The 20,615-nt window shown below is 46.5% G+C and overlaps 1 protein-coding gene across 1 annotated transcript in view; it reads left to right on the plus strand.

Annotated features, from left to right (window-relative positions):
• Positions 1-19,823, plus strand: part of GTF3C5 (general transcription factor IIIC subunit 5) — a 47,917-nt gene extending 28,094 nt beyond the window's left edge. Inside the window, exons 8-11 of the mRNA XM_068248825.1 lie at positions 2,760-2,854; positions 13,794-13,876; positions 14,921-15,063; positions 17,140-19,823. Coding sequence (XP_068104926.1) covers positions 2,760-2,854; positions 13,794-13,876; positions 14,921-15,063; positions 17,140-17,342 — 524 coding nt within the window. The 3' untranslated portion in view covers positions 17,343-19,823. The remainder of the gene's footprint in view (positions 1-2,759; positions 2,855-13,793; positions 13,877-14,920; positions 15,064-17,139) is intronic.
• Positions 19,824-20,615: the final 792 nt, after the last annotated feature.

A 20,615-nucleotide genomic window follows, 5' to 3' on the forward strand; every position in this document is an offset into this window, starting at 1 on the left:
GACTTCAGTGTCTAGACATTTTCGGGATGCTAGACACAGAGCCTCGCAGCTAAGATGGGCGGTACAGATGGGCGGTACTCGATTCCCTAGATTTGCAACAATGTGGGGGTGACAAAGAAAAGCTATTGCTTCAAAAAGAAGCTCGGTGGATCAACTATTTGGATGTGATATATCCAAGAGGGATGAACGAGCATGTGCAGTGGAAATGTTTTTTGTAATATTGCTATAAAGTTTGTTTAGTAATTTTGTTATAAAGTGTTTTAAGGTCATTGGTGTTAATAGCAGATTGTAGTGGTAGTGATCATTGTTACATTATTCACCTTTCTTTTTTTAGGTCGGTGTCCACGGGTAGCCCTAGTGGAGTGCCCTAGGAGTACAGTCAGTTACATTATATATTAGAGGGGTAGCCCTTGGAGGATTGCCCTTATGATGACAGTTTTAAAAAAAAAAAAAGTTTAAAAAAATTTCTTTGTAGTTTTATATATGTATTTATATTTCATCTATTTAATAATTGGAAGATTAAAATGAATATATTTAATGTGCTTGTAGCTGTGAGAGAGAGTAGTGGCCTATAGTGGTGGTGGTAGTGACCACCACGCCCCCTATCCAAGGGGTGTGGTTTTGTGTCATTATAAATGTGGGTGTTGTGATTGGGTTCATTTCACACCTGATGAAGAACCGTGAAGGTTCGTAACATGTAGTGTTGCTCCACCATCAATACATGCTTTAATTAGCAAGCCTTTTGTGTGCCGCCTCTTCACTGTTTGTATAAATGGCAGTAGATAAGAATGAGAACGGACTTGCCTGTGATTGGCTGTACAGAGATGCTCCCAGACTGCATTGCTTTGTAGTGAGGAAGGAGAGGTGACCAGGTGACAATTTTCTTCAGATCCGTTATCACTAAATCACTCTTTAACATATTATATACCAGACTTTACAGAGGTTATGCAGTCTTTAATCTATGTTATAGAACAGAGGTCCCCAAACGGTTTGGGGCGAGGGTCAGGTCAACATACTTCAGACTGCTGGGGGGCCGGAGTATACATAAAATGATGTAGAAGTCTTTGTGGGCCAGACAGTGAAGCATACCCAGGTGACAACCTGCAGTCCAAATGTACAGCAGCGTCACCTGATGTGGAATTTGATTGGAAACCATGGAATTACTGCTTTCTGGCTTCCATGTGGATGGGTGGTGCCAGCACTGCTATTCTATATGCGGACCATCAATATTTAAAGATGTAGATGATTGCATCTATAAGTAATACATTTTGTGTGCGGGGGGCGGGTAAAAAAGCCTCAGGGGGCCACATTCGGCCCGCGGGCCTTAGTTTAAGGACCACTGTTATAGGTCTGCTGAAGTTATAAAGGTGGTATTATACTCAAATTTCATCAATGGTCTAAAGGATTAAATACAGCATAAAATTAACATCTAAAACCATGTGGCTATATATCAAGGTACTGGAAGGGTTAAAACGTAAGCTTTTTACTTAATGTAGCTGCAAATTGATGAGCTTGCCTTTGCGGACCAGAATTATCAGATTGTTTTGGAAGTCTACTATGCTGTGTGAACAAGGAAGAAAAGCTGCTGTATCCACGGGGGAAACTTTCTCTCCTTTATTTGCTCACTAATTAAGAGTCAAATCTGATCATTTGTCCTGCAGCCAGCAATAATATCAGTTCTATGCATTCAAATTATATCAGAGTAGCCCTATAGTGTTTCATATTCATTTTTTACTGTGTTTAATTCATTAGGGCAAACATTTAATTATAAGTGAAATCCCACTTTAACCACTTCACCCCAAGGCAGTTTTTACCCTAACGGACAAGAGCGATTTTCACCTTTGATTTGCCAATAGCTTAATCACTACTAATCACAATGAAATGATTTATATCTTGTTTTTTTTCACCACCAATTGGGCTTTTTGGGTTTGGTCTTTGTTTTCAGTAATTACTTTAATTTCTATGCATTTTAAAGGGAAATAGAAGGAAAAAATGAAAAAATACACTATTTCTTTAATTCTATCCCCTATGGTTTTAATATAAGCACTGCTACTGTGGATAAAACCCACACATTTTATTTGCCTATTTGTCCTGGTTATCACAAGACTTTAAAGAGGAACTGTAACGACAAAACGTCCCCTGAGGTGTACTCACCTCGGGTGGGGGAAGCCTCCGGATCCTAATGAGGCTTCCCACGCCGTCCTCCGTCCCTCAGGGGTCTCGCTGCAGCCCTCCGTGCAGCGGTGACGTCAATATTTACCTTCCCGGCTCCTGCGCAGGCGCTCTGACGGCTGTCGGCTCCGAAGTAGGCGGAAATACCCGATCGCCGTCGGGTCTGCTCTACTGCGCAGGCGCAAGTTTCCGGCGCCTGCGCAGTAGAGCAGAACCAACGGAGATCGGGTATTTCCGTCTATTTCCGAGCCGAAAGCAGCCACAGCGCCCCCGCTGGAGCCAGCAAAGGTAAATATTGAATCTACAGTGGGCTCTGTCGCCGGCTGTTCAGAGGGCTGCAGCGAGACCCCCGTGGGACAGAGGACGGCGTGGGAAGCCTCATTAGGATCCCGAGGCTTCCCCCACCCAAGGTGAGTACCCCCCAGGGGAGGTTTTTGTTGTTACAGAGTCTCTTTAATTATGTCCCTAGTACAAAGTATGGTGACAATATATAATTTGGAAATAAAGGTGTATTTGTGTTGCTGTGACATAGCAACTTCCTTCTCATCCAGTCTTTCCTAAATGTGTCATCTTGTGTGCTCATACAGCACCCCAAGTGCTCAGCATGCAGGACCTGACTCATGGCCATGGATCCTCCACCTCCCCAGCAAAGACAACTCCATCCAACAAATACAAACTAAAGGTAAGTGAGGACGGTGGTGTGATGGGGAAGATGTCTTGTGATAAGTGTATGATCCTGGGCATTTTCAATAAGGAAAGAGGCACCAAGTTCTGGATAAAGCTAGGTTAAAACAATTAAATGGAATAGAAGAGTTGCCTGACCTTGAAAGATGACGCTAATAATGGGAAGGCAGTTACGTGTGGTCCGGTATTAATCATGGAGAGAATCCGAAGACATAACAAAAGTTGTTTAGGTGACGCCTTTAATGACTAACTGTACAAGATTTCTTTGTTAACTTTTGAAACTTTAGGTTTCTTCTTCAGGCATGTTTCACAACTGGACTGACTCGATAACCCCTATTTGTACAGATTATTAGGTAGATATATCACTACCCCTTATTGCACAAATTTGTATCAAAAATCACATAAGAATAATTGGCTTCAGAATATAAAATAAGATGCGTTAGGCAGCTGTCTTTGCTTATCCCCCCTACTTTGTGTCATATATTAGTGGGCAGCTATTTGTATGCTGCAAGTGTGGTGTAGCTAGCCCTAATAACCTATACACAGCATTAACCTCTTGAGGACCACAGTGTTAAACCCCCCTAAAGACGAGGCCATTTTTTGTAAAATAGGCTACTGCCGCTTTAAGGCCAAGCTGCAGGGCCGCACAACACAGCACACAAGTAATCCCCCCCCCCCCTTTTCTCCCCACCAACAGAGCCTCTCTGTTGGTGGGGTCTGATCGCCCCCCAGATGTTTGTTTATTTTTTAACAAATAGTTTTATTTATTTTTGATTACATTTGTGTATTTTTTTTTTATTTTACTCCCTCTCCCTCCCTCCATCTGCCAGCCGATCACTTCCCAGCCTATGGAGGGGACAGCCGTGTCACACGACTGTCCCCAGTACAGCGCTGCCTTAGATCGCAGCGATGTACGGGGTAATTAGACGGTGTTCGTCGCTGGGAGACTGACTCCGCCTACCAAGCGGAAATGCGTACGATCTCCTGCAAAAGCAGGCCCCAGGACTTTACACCGATCGGCGTCAGGCGGTCCTGAGGCTCCTGCCGCGGCCACACCAATCGGCATGACGCAGTCGGCAATAGGTTGTTGCAATACAACGTTAAAACACAGGAATACATGGAGGAATGTTTGCTCGTCAGCCACTGGTGTCAAAGTCAGTTTTTTAGGGCAGCAACCCACTATGCAAGGCAGCTAGCAGTAATAGCAGGATGCGCTCATACACCAAGTTAGCAAGCAACTGCTCCAACCATCAAAGTGTTGCGTGTATGTATATACGGACATAAGGGAATCTAAAATGTATAGAAAGTCGTGCATATATATATAATAAGATTTGTCAACATAGTGCTCAACATGTTTCATCTAAATAAGATTTCGTCAGGAGCTAAGTACACATATAGGGCTCAAGTCAGAGCCACTAATAAATGACACAAAGTGGGGGGGATAAGCAAAGACACCCGCCTAGCGCAGCTTATTTCATATTCTGAAGCTGTTTTTAACTTTTTAATCTCTTATGTGATTTTTTTATACAAATTTGTGCAATAAGGGGTTGTGATATATCTACCTAATAATCTGTACAAATAGGGTTTATCGAGTCAGTGCATGACTTTCGTGTTGCAAGATTTATTTCCCTGTACACCACTCAGCATTGTTGCAATTAAATGTTTCAGAACTGGATCAGAACCATACCATGCTTCTCATCCAGTTCTGAAACATGCCTGAAAAAGAAACTTAAAGTTTCGAAAGCTTGCAAAGAAATCTTGTACAGTTATTCATTAACCTCCCTAGCATTATGGACGAGCCTAGCTCGTCCAGCAAAAACATGCTGAAAGCAGTATGGACGAGCTAGGCTTGTCAATACCGCTGGGGAGATTTCCTGTTTCTCTGCCCCGCCGGCTCCACTTTTCCCTCATAAAGAGATATTCCCCAGGATAGCTGGATGCCTCTCAGCACGCTGTGGGTAGTGATCTGTGCTACCCACAGCGTGCAGAACTAGCATCCAGCCACCCTAGGGAATACCTGGGCAGCCGGCAGGAAGAGAATGTGCTCAGCTGCGTGCGGGATTCCCCTTCTGTGCGGCGGGTGGCTGAGTGTCCCTTCTGTGGGGGAAGGAGGGGGTGTCCCCCTTATGTTCAGGCTGGTGGGGACCCACCCTTCTATGTGGGCTGTGGGTGGCCTCTCCCTCCCGATCCCCCGTGCGTCCCCGGTACCCCTCTCCCCGGTCTGAAGCCTTGATGTACTCACCCCAGGGCTGTCTCCTGCGCCAGCTGCGATGGACACCATCCTCCTCCATCGCCGAAGTCCCGATCTGAGTAGCTACAGTTATGAGGCTCGGTGGCATCACCAAGCCTCGTAACTGTAATTACAGAGAACACCAGACTTTGTGATAGAGGAGGAAGTGCTGCCGCCGCAGGAGACTGCCCTGGGGTGAGTACACCCGGGCTTCAGACGGGAGGGTAGGAGGAGGGGGAGGGGGGACATCTGGCTACCTATACATCTGGCTACACCTGGCTCCTATGCATCTGGCTACACCTGGCACCTATACATCTGGCTACACCTGGCTCCTATACATCTGGCTACACCTGGCTCCTATACATCTGGCTACACCTGGCTCCTATACATCTGGCTACACCTGGCACCTATACATCTGGCTACTATACATCTGGCTACACCTGGCTCCTATACATCTGGCTACACCTGGCTCCTATACATCTGGCTACACCTGGCTCCTATACATCTGGCTACACCTGGCTCCTATACATCTGGCTACACCTGGCTCCTATACATCTGGCTACACCTGGCTCCTATACATCTGGCTACACCTGGCACCTGTACATCTGGCTACACCTGGCTCCTATACATCTGGCTACACCTGGCTCCTATACATCTGGCTACACCTGGCACCTATACATCTGGCTACACCTGGCTCCTATACATCTGGCTACACCTGGCTCCTATACATCTGGCTACACCTGGCTCCTATACATCTGGCTACACCTGGCTCCTATACATCTGGCTACACCTGGCACCTATACATCTGGCTACACCTGGCTCCTATACTCTGGCTACACCTGGCTCCTATACATCTGGCTACACCTGGCACCTATACATCTGGCTACACCTGGCACCTATACCTCTGGCTACACCTGGCTCCTATACTCTTGCTACACCTGGCTCCTATACATCTGGCTACACCTGGCACCTATACATCTGGCTACACCTGGCACCTATACATCTGGCTACACCTGGCACCTATACATCTGGCTACACCTGGCTCCTATACATCTGGCTACACCTGGCACCTATACATCTGGCTACACCTGGCACCTATACATCTGGCTACACCTGGCACCTATACATCTGGCTACACATGACACCTATACATCTGGCTACACATGGCACCTATACATCTGGCTACACCTGGCTCCTATACATCTGGCTACACCTGGCTCCTATACATCTGGCTACACCTGGCTCCTATACATCTGGCTACACCTGGCTCCTATACATCTGGCTACACCTGGCTCCTATACATCTGGCTACACCTGGCTCCTATACATCTGGCTACACCTGGCTCCTATACATCTGGCTACACCTGGCTCCTATACATCTGGCTACACCTGGCACCTGTACATCTGGCTACACCTGGCTCCTATACATCTGGCTACACCTGGCACCTATACATCTGGCTACACCTGGCTCCTATACATCTGGCTACACCTGGCTCCTATACATCTGGCTACACCTGGCTCCTATACATCTGGCTACACCTGGCACCTATACATCTGGCTACACCTGGCTCCTATACTCTGGCTACACCTGGCTCCTATACATCTGGCTACACCTGGCACCTATACCTCTGGCTACACCTGGCTCCTATACTCTGGCTACACCTGGCTCCTATACATCTGGCTACACCTGGCACCTATACATCTGGCTACACCTGGCACCTATACATCTGGCTACACCTTGCTCCTATACATCTGGCTACACCTGGCACCTATACATCTGGCTACACCTGGCTCCTATACATCTGGCTACACCTGGCTCCTATACATCTGGCTACACCTGGCTCCTATACATCTGGTTACCCCTGGCTCCTATACATCTGGCTACCCCTGGCTCCTATACATCTGGCTACCCCTGGCACCTATACATCTGGCTACACCTGGCTCCTATACATCTGGCTACACATGGCACCTATACATCTGGCTACACATGGCACCTATACATCTGGCTACACCTGGCTCCTATGCATCTGGTTACACCTGGCTCCTATGCATCTGGCTACACCTGGCACCTATACATCTGGCTACACCTGGCACCTATACATCTGGCTACACCTGGCACCTATGCATCTGGCTACACCTGGCTCCTATGCATCTGGCTACACCTGGCACCTATGCATCTGGCTACACCTGGCTCCTATGCATCTGGCTACACCTGGCACCTATGCATCTGGCTACACCTGGCTCCTATACATCTGGCTACACCTGGCTCCTATACATCTGGCTACACCTGGCTCCTATACATCTGGCTACACCTGGCACCTATACATCTGGCTACACCTGGCACCTATACATCTGGCTACACCTGGCACCTATGCATCTGGCTACACCTGGCTCCTATGCATCTGGCTACACCTGGCACCTATGCATCTGGCTACACCTGGCACCTATACATCTGGCTACACCTGGCACCTATACATCTGGCTACACCTGGCACCTATACATCTGGCTACACCTGGCACCTATACATCTGGCTACACCTGGCACCTATACATCTGGCTACACCTGGCTCCTATACATCTGGTTACACATGGCACCTATACATCTGGCTACACCTGGCTCCTATACATCTGGCTACACCTGGCTCCTATACATCTGGCTACACCTGGCTCCTATACATCTGGCTACACCTGGCACCTATACATCTGGCTACACCTGGCACCTATACATCTGGCTACACCTGGCTCCTATACATCTGGCTACACCTGGCTCCTATACATCTGGCTACACCTGGCACCTATACATCTGACTACACCTGGCACCTATACATCTGGCTACACCTGGCACCTATACATCTGGCTACACCTGGCTCCTATGCATCTGGCTACACCTGGCACCTATGCATCTGGCTACACCTGGCTCCTATGCATCTGGCTACACCTGGCACCTATGCATCTGGCTACACCTGGCACCTATACATCTGGCTACACCTGGCACCTATACATCTGGCTACACCTGGCTCCTATACATCTGGCTACACCTGGCTCCTATACATCTGGCTACACCTGGCTCCTATACATCTGGCTACACCTGGCTCCTATACATCTGGCTACACCTGGCACCTATACATCTGGCTACACCTGGCACCTATACATCTGGCTACACCTGGCACCTATACATCTGGCTACACCTGGCTCCTATACATCTGGCTACACCTGGCTCCTATACATCTGGCTACACCTGGCTCCTATACATCTGGCTACACCTGGCTACACCTGGCTCCTATACATCTGGCTACACCTGGCTCCTATACATCTGGCTACACCTGGCACCTATACATCTGGCTACACCTGGCACCTATACATCTGGCTACACCTGGCTCCTATACATCTGGCTACACCTGACACCTATACATCTGGCTACACCTGGCTCCTATACATCTGGCTACACCTGGCACCTATACATCTGGCTACACCTGGCACCTATACATCTGGCTACACCTGGCACCTATACATCTGGCTACACCTGGCACCTATACATCTGGCTACACCTGGCTCCTATACATCTGGCTACACCTGGCACCTATACATCTGACTACACCTGGCACCTATACATCTGGCTACACCTGGCACCTATACATCTGGCTACACCTGGCACCTATACATCTGGCTACACCTGGCTCCTATACATCTGGCTACACCTGGCTCCTATACATCTGGCTACACCTGGCTCCTATACATCTGGCTACACCTGGCTCCTATACATCTGGCTACACCTGGCTCACTATATACCTAGCAAAACATCTGGCTACCTATACATCTGGGTCTTATACACACCATTGGCTTGCTGATCCCTCGTTGCGTACCTCTGATAACTTCCCCAGTGCATTCTTCCATGTCTCTTGGCTTGGATTTTGCTTCTCCCTCAGCGATGACATGTCCCCCGCCGATCGGCGTTGATGACACCAGGGTCACACAGCGTCGTCAACATCTCGTGGCAAACACTTTTTTTTTTTTTATGGAATTCAATACAATAACTTGTATTGAATTGAATAGTAAAAAAAATTGATAAAAAAAAAAAATGCTAGAAAATTATTTGAAATTAATTGAACCACTTTTTGCACGGAAATCCTGGGGAAATAGAACGCCAGGGTGGTTAAAGGTATCACCTAAATAACTTTTGTTGTTATGTCTTCAATAAATAATTGTGTTCTTACACCATTATTAGCCGGAGAGTGGCAACGCATTTCATGGGCTCAACCTACTTCTTCAGGCCAAGTATGTGCTAAAACAATAATGTAGTCAAACTTAGTGTACCTATTCATTTATGCATTTATCTGCAAATTTATGGCACCTTGCACTTTTTTTTTTTTTTTTGCTACACTGAACCCAGGTTTATATATAAGTTGTGGGCTCTAAATGGAGTGCATAACAGTATTAGTTCTCAAGCTTTTGTGGGCCAAATTCAATAATATATTATGAAATTTTGAAACGTATATGAAATGTGATCACCTGAGAGGCGTCGTCTTTTAATGCAGGGCTTGTGGAAATAAAAAAAAGAGCACATGGATGCCGAGAGCCTAATCTGGTGTAATCGAGCGCTGTAATCACAGCACAGGAGACTTGGGCGCACACTGAGTAACTTCGGAGCAGAAGTTACATTTTAAAACACTATAATTCGTCCTCCAGCAATAGCTGGACCTAGAGGGGGAATAGTAATTAACGCCGCCAGGACTTGTGCAGCAGCAGGATAAGCCATATACCGGCTGTATCCTGCGCCCAAGTCTCCCGGCGGCAATTACATATGTCTGCGGTGTAATGGAGCCAGATAATGGGTTGTGTAATAGCAGCTTAAAGAGACTCTGAAGCGAGAATAAATCTCGCTTCAGAGCTCATAAATAGCAGGGGCACGTGTGCCCCTGCTAAAACGCCGCTATCCCGCGGCTAAACGGGGGTCCCTTCACCCCCAACCCACCCCCCGCAAAAGTGTGTCGTAGAAAAAGTCGCTGGCTGTCTCTTCCTGGAGGCAGGGCTAACGGCTGCAGCCCTGCCTCCAGTCGCGTCTGTCAGCGGCGCATCGCCGCCTCTCCCCCGCCCCTCTCAGTGAAGGAAGACTGAGAGGGGCGGGGGAGAGGCGGAGATACGCGCTGACAGACGCGCGTGGGGCAGGGCTGCGGCGGTTAGCCCTGCCCCAACCAGGAAGCGCTCCCCCGGTGTATCGAGGGGGATTTGGGGGTGAAGGGACCCCCGTTAAGCCGCGCTATAGCGGCGTTTTAGCAGGGGCACACATGCCCCTGCTATTTATGAGGTCTGAAGCGAGATTTATTCTCGCTTCAGACTCTCTTTAAAGGGTATACTCACTCAAGAGGCAACCACTCGTATGGGTGTGAGGGAAAGTACCGCCCCTAACAGGCCTGTGGAGTCAGTAATTTTGGATACCTCAAGTTGGAGCTTTCATAAACCGAGCAGTCGGAGTCAGATGATTTTTGTGCCAACCGCACAGCCCTGGTAAGTATTAGAGTTAGACTAAGGAGTCGATGTTGAGGAGTCAGAGCAAGTTTGGGTTCCTGGAGTCGGAGTCGGCGGTTTCATAAAATGTCGGGATGATTTTTTACCAACTCTACAGCCCTGACCCCCACTCAGCCTTTAGATAGGATGTTGCGGTCACAGCTCCAAAAAATGATTTGCTCCACAATTTCCTTGTGGGGTGAGTTCCCCTACAGGGTCACTATAGTACAACTGTAAATAACTGGAGGCGCTCTAATTGATACAATATGCCAAACTAGTACTTTAAAATGTAATAATAGTAAAAAGGTCCTACCTGGAAGGAAAAGGTTCACGGCAACAGTAGAAAACATTTTTTAATTTAATTTGCCCTTGGACAACGCGTTTCGCAGGATAAACTGCTTCATCAGGTCAATATAAGAGCAGGATTATAGGAGGTTGGGGAACCGGGGAGCCTAAGATGTTTTTATTGTTTTCAATCATTATATGTTTAATGTGAGTAAACTTCATTATGTATTATATACTTTAATATAGGAGTGGTGCTGGTTTAATGGGCCAATTGTATTTAATTGCCTTTAGTGCATACTCATTTCAGATAGAGTGCAGTGGATCCCCCTCTTAGCTCAATCTAGACATTTATTATATGGCTCTCGTGCTAATTGCAACACAGGGTACTCTGCTGGCGTAATTACTGGTAATTTTATTTATTGTATTTATAAATTGCCAACATATTACGCAGCGCTGATCAATCCAATAAATATGGAGACTGACAACAAGGAACAAGATACCAGATTATGCAACGGAGTTTAAGTCCAAGTCAGTCCTTAGTAAGGATACCCAATAAAGTGGTTGCATTAGCAAGTTGAATGCACAAGGGGGGAGGACCCTGCCAGAGGCTTAAAATTTAAATTAAGCGAGGTAGGGACACACTAGGCAGGGGTTGCATAATAGGTGCTCATCAGAGAGAGTTATGGCGTTGATGCAGGGTGGTAAGCGATCTTAAAGAGGTGGGTCTTGAGGGCATGTTTGAAGGTGTTGAAGAATCCAGTAAGCCTGATGGGTGGTGGAAGGGTCTTCCAGTGAGTGAGGGAAGCTCTTGAGAAGTCCTGTAGCCGCGCATGGGAGCGAGAATGGGGCTGTCACGCACTGGTCATTGGAGAGTGCGTCTGGGTATATGTCTGTGGACAAGTTCAGCGATTTAGGTCAGGCATGTGGTTGATTTAGATTTAGGAATGGCAATATTAACCTCCTTAGTGGTAAACACGAGTCCAGCTCGGGGAAAAAAAAAACAAGCTAGGAGCCGTAACCCCACGCTACACTCGTGGTAGCCACCGGGAGGTTACTGCAGAGTAATGCGCACAGCGGACGGTTTCACTCACCACCCAGAGGATCCCGACGTCGGCTGCCATTCTTCTTCCTCTCCACGGAGGCTCTGCTTCCCCCAGGTGAGATCGCCATCTATCGTCATGACCAGGGCTGTGGAGTCGGTCCAAAAATCCACCGACTCCGACTCCGACTCCTCAGTTTAGGATTCCACCGACTCCGACTCCTCTAATTTGCATATTACAATTTTGTTGATTAAAAGTATGTAACATGAAATTCGTCTCATAACTGCCAACGCTTAGGAATTTTACAAGACAACTGAAGTGAGAAGGATATGTAGACTACTATATTTATTCCCTTTAGACTAAAACTAGTCCTTAGTAATAGTACTTGTAAAAGGTACAAACCGGAAAACAAAGAACATCTATCAGGCCCTAGGCAATGTAAGTGTGGGTACATGTAAGAATGATGTGCAGGTACTCTGCAGGGGAATGAGGAGATTGTAAACAGACAACACCTCTGTGTTCAATGTGCACAGCATTCTCAGTGGATTCCCTGCAGCTCTGTGAGGAGTGCATATGTAGAGTATAGTACTACTGTGTAACAAAGTAAACCTGAGACAGATGAAATTAAAGTTTTATACATACCTGGGGCTTCCTCCAGCCGCCTTCAGGATAATCAGTCCCTCGTTGTCCTCCTCCACCACCTGGATCTTCTGCTATGAGTCCAGGTACTTGAGCCAGTCTGGCGTAGTGCGCATGAACACACTCCACCGCTAGGAGCATACTACACCTGTGCAGCACTATTGCGCAAGTGCAGAATGTTCCTGGCTGTGGGAGTGGCATGCGGCCGGACTGCGCTGACTGGCTGAATTACCAGGACTCATAGCAGAAGATCCGGGTGGTGGAGGACAGTGAGGGACTGATTAGCCTGAAGGGGGCTGGAGGAAGCCCCAGGTATGTATAAAACTTTACTTTTCATCCGTCTCAGGTACCCTTTAATTTGTAGTCACCAAACCAAATTTTAATAACATATCAAATTATTTGATTTCATCAGCAAAGGGAGTGCATACATTTGCATAAATCAGCATCAGTGCAGAATTATTTCCATCTCATTGACCATCTCTATTAGTGACACAGCTACACATCAGGCTTTATTCTTACAGCATAGATGTTATTTAGTATATATAAGAGATTCCTGTGTACACATCATATATACAGTCACAATCAGATATGTATATCTGACCTTAAAAATACGGGGACTGCTTTATTGAAGCAGCACAAGTAACTAATTTTGATTGGTTTATTTCATTTTTGTGGACTAAGCACAGCTATTACTGTATATATACATTATTTTTAATGACTATTATCTGAGAAATAGAACATTTTATCATATTTTCTATTTTAATTACAGTTACAAATTCATTAGTAGTCGGAGTCGGTGCATTTTTTCCCGACTCCGACTCCAGGCACCCAAAATTGCCCGACTCCACGACTCTGACTCCACGACTCCGACTCCGACTCCACAGCCCTGGTCATGACGACAGCAGGCAATCTCACTATAAGGTTACAGCGCCACCCAGAGGACGAAGGGAAAACTGTAGTGCTGGATCACAGGGAGGTGAGTGCTGGGCTGCTGCAGAGGAGATCTCCCTAGCAGCATGATCTTTTTTTCCCCAGATTTAGGGTCTAAAAGCGCATGATAAAAATTGTACCACTTTTTAGACCCTAAATCCAGAATGAATCATACCGCTTTTATCGAATCAACCCCATGATACCAAGTGACTGTTCTGTGGATTTTCATCACGAGTAATGCATTGTGTGGGTTGTATTTTATATGTGGAGTGTCGCTCTTACGCGTGTTGCTGTCTCTTCTATTGCGCAGGAGTCGGTGTACGTATTCCGGGATGGCAGTTTGCCTCCGTATCGACAGATGTTCTACCAGTTCTGCGATCTGCATGTAGACAGGTAATCCAAGATACTCATCATCTGTGTTTTTTTTTTCTTCCTCCTAAAATGTTATACTGTTTATTTTTGTTTGTTTTTCCGTAAGGAACCTGCAAAAACCAATAGAATGTAGCTGCACATGTATTCAATAAACAAAATAATAAAAGGTTTGCAAGGAAGGAAGGGGGGGGGGGATCTGGGTGGACAGGTAATGCCTAATTTCCCATCTTATTCATGAAGTATTTTACTTTGGAGTCAAAACAATTACGAGGCCCATGGTGGGCTAGGTTACCTGTGTGCTTCTGCTCATCCCCCCCCCCCCCCCTTTCCTCATTCCCTGTAGCTCCTGTGCCACCAGGAGCTGTGGCTGGGCAGTGAAAGCGAGCGTGAACAAGCACTTGCTTTCTCTGTGCTTGCGCAGTTTGTAACTCGGGCCTGCGCAGTTCTTCCAATTCACGCACCATCGCTAGGGGAAGCATCTTGGTTTTCATATTCAACTGGAGGATTCCATTGAATATGAAGACCACTAGGAACAGGGGGACCCTGATGACAACAAGCAGCGGCAGCACACTTAAGTAAAGGTAATCTAGGCCACTTGGGCTACAATCATTTTTTGGTCCCAGTTCAGGGGTACTTTTAAACTAAATTCACAGTTGGAAAAAAGTTGCTGCTGTGATCCCTAGTTGGGGTGAAATGTTTCGTTAAAGTGGCTTTGAACCCCATATATTATTGTAATAAAATCATTCTTCAATTACCACTGTGTTAGCATATGACATTTTTCCAGTTTACCTCATACTTGCACTGGTTGCTCACAAGTTTTATCACTTGTTTATCTTGCTCATGTCTGAAGTAACTGTAATGGAATCTAATGTATTTCAAGGCTCAGGACAAAAGTAGGGTGGGGCAAAAGCTTTTAGTTTGATTGTTATTTTTAAAGGTAAAAATACATTTTCATGTGTAAACACTACTGATTTTTGTGTAAGTCATTAACTGTGCTGTCATAGTAAATTAAGTAAATAAACTGACTTGAGTTCCACTTTTTAACACGTGGCTTCATGGGTCTAGTCTGCAGGAAATCATTAAGCGTAATGACGGCCAGGAAGCGGAGTGCACAGAAAGGGACGGCTGGTGTCCCCTGAAGACCAGCGAGCAGCTCAGAGACTGCATGTCCCTCATGATCAAACAGATCATCCGCTCCAAGAGACCAGGTGAGAGGCGACTGTATTACCGGCTGCCATTTTTCCCTGTGTTTCGGTAGACTGAGTAGATCTTAGTAGATCTGTGCATTTAGGATGTTTTAAAGCCGAATCTAACCTTTGTTGCGTAGAAAGACAACCCTGTCAGTTCTGCTGTATACATTACAAGGATAGTGAATTGGTGCCATATTTTTGGGGAAAGGCTGGACCGGGCCACCTCACCCAATCAATTTTCGTGATCACCCATGACCCCCCAGCAGACTGGAAAACAGGAAGTGCTGGTGGGATGTGGGTAATCGTGCTGGGGGGGGGGGGGGGGGGGTGTCAAACTCAAATACAAAGTGGGACGAAATTGTACTCTGGGACCTAGTTGTGGGCCAACCTCAATGTCTACTGGCCACCTTCCTCCCTTATATAATTCCCAGGTGTCTAATGCCCCCCCCTTCAGCCCCTATGGAGTTCCCTGGCGTCTAGTGGTCCTCCCTCCCATAAACAGTTCCTTGGTGTCTAGAGGCTTCCACCCTCCCCTATACAGTTTAGTTATTTCGTCCATATCCCCCATACGGCTTCCCTGGTGTTCTAGGGCTTCACCTCCAATATAGCTTCCCTGGTGGTCTAGAGTGGGCCAAACATAATGTAAAGTGGGGGGCCAAATTTGATGGCTTGGAGGGCCAGATTTGGCCCGCGGGCCGGAGTTTGACATGTATGCTCTAGAGCGAGGAGGCGACCTGGCATAAGAGAGAGGGGGGGCGGGTCTGGCGCAGTTTGCGCATTGTAGCCCGGCCTCTTTGCATACGCTCTACGCTCTATTGTAATTTCCTAGCAGTGGTACCCCTAAAAAAACTGCATCCACGTAATATTTACATTATATGGCGCAGTGGTGGAGGATGAGACCATAGGGACAACAGCGCCACCGAGTAGTAGTATTTTTTCCTGTGTCGGAGTATGGGTGCCCTTTACATTACTCGACTTGGTGGCCAATCGAGCATCCGATTCATTACTTATTATCAAATCCGATGCAAATTGGTGCCGCCACAAGCAAGCTCGAACGACTGTTCAACCAGTTTCGGCCCGAAATTGGTTGAATGTATTGATCGGACATCCTGCAAGATGTCGGGCTTATGTGGTCAATTGGGTACACAGCGGCAATGGCGCGGGATATCGGGATGAGCGATGAACATGATGGAGCCCCGACGCTGTTTCCCCTAATGTGAATGTGCCCCCCGCCCATGCATTTAATACTTTACCTATTCGCGGTCTCCCACCACGGTCACCATGCATCGTCCACTTTGCCACTGGGCTTCTGTAAAGCATGCAGCGGCTGCGTGACATCACACTTGCATCACATGCTTGACATCAGAAGCCCGCCGCAATGGGGAAGATGCACGGGGAAAAGATTTTCATTGATGTGAATGAGGCACCCTTTCTAATAGGCGCCATTATTACTGGATAACGTGTGGACTCCCTTTTGGATGGACTGTAAGCCCAAGCTGCATTATTTTTCTAGTCTGAAATCTGTACTCCTTTTCAATGCAGACAGCCCAGGTACTTTCCCTTTCTTAAGGACTAATTAGCTGCACAGAGCCCTCAGTGTTTTGAGGGCGGTTATATACTGGCTGTTAAACACGCTCATGTCTGTGTGTGAACAAGACTTAACTAATACAGAAAGCGTCCTACAAAACCTTTAGCATTTACAAGAAATCAAAGGAGAGAAAGACCCGGCTTGTGACCTCACATTCTTAAAGCGGACCCAAACTCTTGCACAGCACCCAATGAAAAGTCTTTATTCCACAGGTAGTTGCTTAATAAATTCACTTCCCTGTGCTTGTTTACCCAGATTAAACTGTCTTATTAGCAACTGTGATTAGACTGCAGAGGCAGCTCTCATACAGTAAGCACTGAGGCTTAACCCTTTCATTGCCCTCTGGAAATAGTGAAAAGATAAGCTTCAGTTTTTTGTAAGATTGTAATGAACAAGGCTGTCATGCGGTGGCTTATCTTTTAGAGCAGAGAGGAAGTCCTGAGTTTAGTTCCTCTTAAAATGTACAATAATTCTATTATGTTCCTTTCTTTCTGCTCTTGGCTTAGCCCTGTTCTCGGCTCCGTCCACCACCACGGAGAAGAAGGAGCAGATCTCCTATGAGTCTGGAGAGGAGGAAGAGGATGAAGAGGAGGAGGAGTTCCATCCATCAGAAGGTAGCGAGAATGAGATGGAGACTGAGCTGCTGGACTATGTATTAGATGACACTCAGCATCCTGACCCTCTGGAGGGGTCCAGATTGGACATGTGACATTGCTCTGCGTCAGACCAATACTTAATTCTTCGTAGGAGCGATTGATTGAGTTAAACCTCAGAAAAAAACCATAACCTATTCCAGCTGATCTGGGCAATCAGGACCGATGACCTCCTTCTTTACAGCCAAACAATGCAATGTCCCCTGCGCACTAAAAATAATTTGCCACTCACCAGCAATCCATAAATAACCTCAGTGGGCTGTATCTGCAAGTTCCAGTTCAAAGTGAAAACCCAATCAGTAGTTGATGCCTCGTTTCCCATGAGAAATCTTTTCCTTTTCACAAACGGATCATCAGGGGGCATGCCTAACCCTTAGCCCTCCCCCGCACAAAAGCTCTTCCTGATGCCTAACCCTTAGCCCTCCCCCGCACAAACACCCTTCCTCATGCCCAACCCTTAGCCCTCCCCCGCACAAACACCCTTCCTCATGCCCAACCCTTAGCCCTCCCCCGCACAAACACCCTTCCTGATGCCTAACCCTTAGCCCTCCTCCGCACAAACACCCTTCCTGATGCCTAACCCTTAGCCCTCCCCCGCACAAACACCCTTCCTGATGCCTAACCCTTAGCCCTCCCCCGCACAAACACCCTTCCTGATGCCTAACCCTTAGCCCTCCCCCGTACAAACACCTTTCCTGATGCCCAACCCTTAGCCCTGACCCCGCACAAACTACCTTCCTGGTGCCTAACCCTTAGCCCTTCCCCGCACAAACACCCATCCTGATGCATAACCCTTAGCCCTCCCCTGCAAGCCTTGGCAGGCTGAAACAACAGTACTTCTCCTCTGCTGGTGAAGGGCATTGGAATCCGTCTGTGTGAGGTCTTGTGTTTCCATAGCATATAGCCACTCTGGAACTTCACTGTAGCTTCCACAGAGCAAGCTGGCTCTCTCCCGCTCCCGTCATGCAGTCAGCGTCTGCCGGCACAGCTTCCTGGCTACGGAGTACGGGGAGAGTGCCCCGCACTTGTTGCTTGAAGTCTGGAGTCCTTTTAGATGAGGGGTGCAATTTGGATGACTGTACTTAAAGAGAAACCATAACTGATTGAACTTCATCCCAATCAGTAGCTGATGTCTCCTTTCCCATGAGAAATCTTTTCCTTTTCACAAACGGATCATCAGGGGGCTCTGTATGGCTAATATTGTGGTTGAAACCCCTGTGGGGGCCTTGTTGCATTGTGGGAAATAACAGCTGTTTATAGCTGTTTTCAACTGCCAAAAAGCAAGCAGCTCCTCCTTCTACTGACCTCACCTGCCAGCAGTAAAAATGTCACCATGTGATAAATGTCAGAATGTAAAAAGGAAAGATTTTACAATGTGCAAACACTGAGTAGATAATTTATACATAATTATTGTAAAAATGAAGCATTTGTTTATTACATTATTTTCACTGAAGTTCCTCTTTAAATACAGTTATTCATACTCATGGGCTACATTTGTGGCCTGTCGCTAGCACACGGGAGCGTGTGCGCGACAGGCCGGCGACAGCTCGTCGCCAGATCCCTCCGCATACACACGGCAGAGGGACCTGGCAACTGATGCGGCGGAAGCTGTCGCTGCTGTTCCTCCCCCCGCTGGAAGCTCAGGGTATTCCCTGCTTGTTGCTGTCGCTAGTCCGCATACCCACGTGGACTATCGACAGTTGCGGCGGAGTTGCGGCGGCAACTGTTGCCAGGTGATCGCGCCAATCGCCTGGCAACAGCAGCGACGGTTCGGGGTGCGCGCCGCGTGTTGCGGCAACAATTGTAGCCCGTGAGTATGGGCCATAAGTCTTAGATCCAGTCTCTGCGATTACTGGACAGAAAATAAGCTGCAGTTGGCATTAAATTGCTTCTGTTCTGATTTTATATATAATTATTATTTAGTATTTATATGTCTTCATCCCAGTCAGTAGTCGATACTCCCTTTCCCACAAGAAATCTTTACCTTTTCTCAAACGGATCATCCGAGAGCTCTGTATGGCTGATATTGTGGTGAAACCTCTCCCACAGTGTGATGACAGCACCTAGGTACTGACATCACACTGTGGGAGCCTTGTTGCATTGTGGGATATAACAGCTGTTTCCAACTGGCAAAAAAACAGCATTTCCTTCCACGGACATCACCTGCCAGCAGTAAAAATTTCACCATGTGATAAATGTCAGAATGTAAATCAGGGAGAGGAAAGATTTTACAATGGGCAAACACTGACTAAATCATTTATACGTAATTATTGTAAAAGTTAAGCACTTTTTTCTTTACGTTATTTTAACTGCAGTCCTCTTTAACTGTTCCTAAGAGGGGCTCACAATCTAATCCTTACCAAAGTCATATGTCTATGGCCTCAATTCACTAAGCTTAACTCCTGTCTTTAATAACTCTTCTGAGCTGTTTTACAGTTGTCACCATGGTGATATAATTGTGATAACTGTAAAACAGCTCTGAGTTATTAAAGACAGGAGTTAAAGAGGAACTCCAGTGAAAATAATGTAGTAAAAACAGTGCTTCATTTTTTACCATAATTATGTATAAATGATTTAGTAAGTGTTTGCTCATTGTAAAATCTTTCCTCTCCCCGATTTACATTCTGACATGTATTACATGGTGACATTGTTACTGTGGGCAGGTTATGTAGCGGTTTCTAGCTGTTTTGGCTGTTAGAGACAGCTGTAAAAAAGCCATTTCCTGTCTGTGAACATTGTTACATTGTGGCAGTTTGCCCAGAGTACCGCGGTACTCAGAGCTTCTTGTGGGAGGGGTTTCAGCACAAAATCAGTCATACAGCGCCCCCTGATGGTCTGTTTGTGAAAATTATTATATGTCTCATGTAAAAGGGGGTATCAGCTACTGATTGGGATAAAGTTCAATTCTAGGTTGGAGTTTCTCTTTAAGCTTAGTGAATTGAGCCCTATGTATGGGTCATGTAGTGTATGTATCGTAGTCTAGAGGAGGGGAAGCCAATTAGCTAGTCAGTATGTTTTTGGGATGTGGGAGGAAACCGAAGTGCCCGGAGGAACCCCACAAAGACACAGTGAGAACATACAAACTCCATGCATATAGTGCCCTGGCTGGGATTCAAACAGGGGACCCAGCGCTGCAAGGCGAGTGCACTAACCACTACGCCATCATACCTGAGGTATATATTTAAAGTTTACATTTATGTAAATGAATTATTTTGAACAATTCTGTTTGTGAATTTTGTATGTACATTTTTTTTTCTAATTTTGTAATAAAATTCCATAATCTGTTCTGCAGCTGTGTATTGTTTTCACTGTATTGTGTAGTCTTGCTG

The sequence above is a fragment of the Hyperolius riggenbachi genome, chromosome 8 (genome assembly GCF_040937935.1).
Source record: "Hyperolius riggenbachi isolate aHypRig1 chromosome 8, aHypRig1.pri, whole genome shotgun sequence".
In the NCBI taxonomy this organism is placed as follows: domain Eukaryota; kingdom Metazoa; phylum Chordata; class Amphibia; order Anura; family Hyperoliidae; genus Hyperolius; species Hyperolius riggenbachi.